General features: G+C 41.5%; 1 protein-coding gene across 1 annotated transcript in view; it reads right to left on the bottom strand.

Annotated features, from left to right (window-relative positions):
- ZPBP (zona pellucida binding protein) overlaps positions 1-5,498 on the bottom strand; it is a 33,933-nt gene that overhangs the window by 25,981 nt on the left and 2,454 nt on the right. Inside the window, exon 2 of the mRNA XM_023521609.1 lies at positions 2,969-3,118. Coding sequence (XP_023377377.1) covers positions 2,969-3,118 — 150 coding nt within the window. The remainder of the gene's footprint in view (positions 1-2,968; positions 3,119-5,498) is intronic.

The following is a 5,498-nucleotide window of genomic DNA, read 5'->3' as shown; positions in this document are numbered from 1 at the left end:
ACACGCACAGTCAGGAAACGAACCGTCGAGTACGGTGCAGTGCCGCCACCAAAACGGACACAGGGGTCAACGGAACAGAACCCAAAAGAGCCACGCGCACACGGCCAACTGACTCCCGATGGAGTCAAGGGCATACAGCGACGAAGGACAGTCTCTTCAATACATGGTGGTGGGAAAAATAAACGGCCGCAGGCAAAAGAATGAAAGTGGACCATTATCTTCTACCACACGCAACAATGAACTCCACATGGACTGAAGACAAGCACACAAGACCTTGAACCACAGCTCACCGAAGAAAACATAGGCCTTGACATCACTCTTGGGGATTATTTTTGAATCTGACACCAAAAGCAAAAGCAACAAAAGCAAAAATATACAAGTGATAACGACATTAAACGAAAAAACTCTGCAAAGCAAAGGAAACCATCAACGAAATGAAAAGACACTCTATCAAATGGGAGAAAATATTTGCAAATCGTATCTCTGATAAGGGCTTAATATCCAAAGTATATAAAGAAGTCATACAACTCAAGAGCAAGCAAACAAACAATCCAACCAAGACATGGGTAGGAAGAAGGAAAAGACTTTTTCCAAAGACACGCACATGGCTGAGCGGTACACGAAAGGTGCTCAACATCCCTAAGCATCAGGAAAACGTGAATCTAAACTACAATGAGCTATGGCCTCACACCTATTAGAACGGCTGTCATCAACAAGACAGGAGATGACAAGTGTAAGGGAGGGTGTGGGGCAAGCACCTCGGAGGGAATGTGGATTGGTACAGCCACTGTGGAAAACAGTACAGGGGTTCCTTAAAAAACTAAAAAGAGTGCTCCCACGTGATCCAGCAATGCCACTTCTGGGCATTTCTCTGCAGAAAACAAAATCATCAACTTGAAAAGTTATATGCACCCCCATGATCACTGTGGCACTATTTACAACAGACAACATATAGAAACCAGCGAAGTAGCCATTCTTTACCCAGATGAATGGGTAAAGAAATTGTGGCATGCGTGTTTCTGGTACATATATCATGGTTTATATAATGTGGTACATATAATATTCCATAATGAAGTATTATTCAGACATAAAAAGTCCAATTTTTCCATTTGTGACATGGATAGACCTTGAAGACATTACACTAGGTGAATTAAGTCAGACAAAAACAAAATACTATATGATATCTCTTTTATATGGAATCTGAAAAAAAAAAGCTCATACAGAAAACTGACTGGTGGCTGGAGAGGCAGGGGGAGACAGTGGGAGAAATGGGTGAGAGAGGTCAAAAGGCAAAAAAAAATTAATTCTGGATCCGCTCCCTTTGAGGGAAGAAAAAGGATCCCATTAAGATACCGATTTACTTAAATGTCCCACACAGTAATATATGGGAAAATCTGAGTGTGGGAATATTTGAAACAAATTAAATGAGCAACTGAGGAAAGCTCAAATAAAATCTGAAATACTATGTAGCCATTAGAAAGATTAAAGTGTGTCTTTCTAATGAAATAGAATAAATCACAGGATTTGTTTTAAGCACAAAAATAGGTTTCCAAAAATCAGTTTATTAAATGCGGTTTCCTGCTGCTGGCACTGGTAAGTAGCAGTGTACAGCAGGATGTCACAAAGGATGAGAAGACGCTAGAACCAGAATTCCTAGATGCAACCCCGAACCTCCCCACCTTCCACCTGTGTGGCCGGCAAGTCACTTCCCCAGCCTGTGCCTTGGTGTCTGATCCCTACGAGACAGAACCCAGTGGTGCCCACTGCGCAGGTTTATGGTGAGGATTAAACCGAACACAAATAAAGCACTTCAAACCACGTCTTGTGTAAGTAAGCACTAAATGCGTTTTGTTATTCCAATTACATGTAAAACACAGAATTGCTTGGAACATAATAAAAGCTCAGTAAATCTCGGCTATCACTCTCTCCATTATAAACCAGTATTCATTTTAGGCACTGTTACACTTGTCAGCCTAGGTAAACACACGCTTACAAGTGATTTCAAAGTATATTTGTTACAAACTAGATACATGAAATAACAAAATGGAGAAAACTATGTAACAAAAATAAAGTGGGACTGATTATAAAGTTTAAACAAACTATTTGCTACCATACATAGCAAATTACCACAAATTTAGTGGCATAAAATAACACAACTTAATTATCTTAACAGTTCTGGAAATGAGCCAAAATGAAGGTTACAGGCTGGCACCAACGTGCACTCTTCCGAAGCTCGGGGGGTCCAGTGTCTGCTGCCCCCAGGTTTTAAAGGCCCCCCCAGATTCCTTAGCTCTGTCTTCAGAGAAGATCACTCTCGCCCTCCCTTTCATGGCCACATCTCCTCCTTCTGCCTTTGACCCTCCGGCCGCCCTCTCCTAAGTGTCCTGGGCCCGCCCAGATGGTTCAGGATAATCTCACCAACTCAGAATCCTCGACTGGACAATACTGGTGAAGTGCCTCAGGCCAGCGCAGCGGGACACGGGCGTCTATAATGACTGACACCCAGGCCCGCCAAGGAGACAGGAGCCACGAGCAGCCTCTGTCCAGACCCCTCCGGCCACCCCACTGCCAGCTGGGCTCGCCCAGTCCCAAACCTCACGCATCCAACTGCGTCCAGGAAAGGGCTCCACAGTGGCCTGTCCTGCTTCTGTCAGGCACGATGGTGGTGCCGTCACCGTGATACTCAGGATGTGAAAGTGGTACGGAGCACGGTGCCCCCGTCACGGCCTGAAAATGTGTTCCCAGACCCTGTTTCTGTTTACCTGTGTGTGCATGCACATGCCCTCAAGATAAAAGGTCGCCCTCGCCACCAGCCCCCAACGAAGGGCTTTGTAAAATACAGGCAGGCGGGGGGTTTTCTTTAATTAAAAGAGTAAAACTAACAAAATGTCTTTAAAAGAAACGTTAAAATACTTAGATATTTGAAGACATTGAGAAACATTAAGACGCAGCTCGGCGCCCTTCCTACCGTAAACGACGTATTTCAGTTGGAGATTTTTAACAACTTCTTCCACGGTCGGTTTGTACTCGAGGAAACACGTGTAAACGCCAGTCATGCCCTCCTCGAAGTTCTGGAACACAAGGCTTCCTGTGGACGTTATCTGTGCAGTGCTGTTTTCTAATAAAGGAATAAGATACGGTAATCCATGGCTGAAATTACATGAGATGGAGATAAAATAACAAAATGTTTTCTCAACATAGTAAAACCATCAAAATCTACCTACGGAATCAGTCAAAGGAGTTGGGGGCGTAACTGGTCACTGTATCTGATGTTTGCTGACAGTGGGGGCCAGGCCGACCTTCTCAGGAACAGGAAGAAAACACTCGCCCTTCAGGAAGAATAAGCAAGAGGTACGAGGCCAGCTCTGCAGCTGGAAGAGGGGCTGGGGCACTCGTGAAGGCCACTCCCCGAGATCCAGGGCCACCAGACCTGCGGAGACTAAAGCTTAAGGGACACTAGAAACCGCCCCTCCCTCCCAACCGCCCGTCACAAACACGAGTCTAGTAAAACTGCGGCAGAATCAAGCCAGGAGAGCGCAACAAAGAGATGCTCTATGGGGAAATTACAAAAGGAGAAACCAAACCCAAGGAAATATGAGACACTGAAGAGATAGAACGTCTCACGAACCAGCCCACACGTCAGGCCTTTTTCAGGGTATCCAAAGCTTCTAAAAACCCACAGCAACAATCAGTGTCCAAGCCAGATAATTCCTGACCAGATTAACACAAAACTCCTAACACTGAAGGCTTAACAGTATTTTTAAAGTGTTTATCTCAAAGCATGAAAATATTTATCTCAGTAGCTAGAGGTCCACTTTAAACAAAAAAATAGGAGGCATACAGAAAGGCAAGAAATGACAAACTTCTAAAATACCAAACAATGCTCAGGGCGAGCCTCTTAAATGACACAGATATCAGAAGTGCCAGATAGTTCATTTAAAACAACTATGATTACTGTGTGAAAGAATTCGTGGCAAATGTAAATACACGAGATTCGATAAGTGAGTTCAGCAGGGCAGACTGAAACTGTTAATAATCCAATGGAAATGCTAGAATGCAAAACGAAGCAAAATGAACAAAATTTTTTTAAAAAAACACGGTAACACAAATTAAATATTCCTTCACACAGCTAAAAAATGTATTGATGAACTTGAATGTGTGTCAAAAGAAACTACCCAACCCGAATCACAAAGAGAAAAAACAAAACAAGACAAACGACAACAAGGATCCAAGAGCTGTGGGACAATACCAGACAGTATGACACAGAGTGACAGACACCTCAGAAGGAGAGGAGGGACAGGACGGGGCAGAAGAAACATCTGAAGATACAGTGGCTGAGCATTTTCAAAAATGAATGATAAACACCAAACTATAGATCCAAGAAGCTTAGAGAACACCATAGAGAATAAATACATAATGAAAACAAAAAGGTGCATATAATATTCAAATCACTGGAAATGAAAGGCAAAGAGAAAATCTGGAAGTCAATCAGAAAAAAAAATGGCACATTGTCTACAGAGGGACAAGGATAAGATTGTATCGAAGTTCTCATTAGAAAGTATTTAAGCAAAAAGAATACAGTGCCATCTTTAGAATGTTGGGGAAAAAATTGCCAATCTAGAATTCTACAACCAGCAAAAGAAAAAGATAAGCAAACTTATCCCAAAGTAAATAGAAGAAAAAAATTAAAAAGATAAAAGCAGAAATCAGTGAAATCGAAAACAGAAAAATACCAGGGAAACATAAATCAAACCAAAAGCTGGTCCTTTGAAAAGACAGATAAAGTAGTTAAACCTGTAGTCGGAATAACCAAAATGAAAAAGAAAATACACAACCAACATCAGGAGATTCAACAAATTGGGGGAAAAACTCTAAGATGGACTAATGCCTTGAAAGACACAAACTACTAAACTCACAAAATGGTGAGAAGGGAAAATCCTATTCCTACTTCATGTCGATTTTATCTGTGATCGTTGAAGCCAGATTTCAAAGGCACATGACTTCAGGAAAGTAAGTGTCTTATTCTCTCAATGCCTGTTTCCCACATATAAAATGGAGAAGACGGCTGCACTTACTGCAAACGGTTGTTGTAAAAATTAAATTAGTACGTTAAATTGCTTAGAACTGTATCTGACAAATATTACATACATATCTTTATGAAATTCAAAACAAAAATAAAATATCTTGCAAAGTACATACATACATGTTTAGACACATACATGTATTTGAGTGCATGCATTTATACATGCTGAATGCATTAAAAAAAGCTAGAAGATAATATTGTAAGAGTTCAGGGTAGTGTTTACTTGCCAGAGGGGTTGGGAGAGGAAGAATAGGATTTTTAAACCACTCAGTAAGAGGGTCAAGTCTTAGTAACAGTACATCTCATCCTGCATGGCAGGTTCAAGGATATTTTTTATTGTGCTCCATCACTTGCATGTATCCTGTATACATTTGTATATATCAGATGCTTCACAATAAAAATATTAAGGTAGAGT

Source organism: Pteropus vampyrus, unplaced genomic scaffold (genome assembly GCF_000151845.1).
Source record: "Pteropus vampyrus isolate Shadow unplaced genomic scaffold, Pvam_2.0 Scaffold308, whole genome shotgun sequence".
Classification (NCBI taxonomy): Eukaryota; Metazoa; Chordata; class Mammalia; order Chiroptera; family Pteropodidae; genus Pteropus; species Pteropus vampyrus.
The sequence above is the reverse complement of the archived record's forward strand: the minus strand, read 5'-3'. Positions and strand labels throughout refer to the sequence as shown.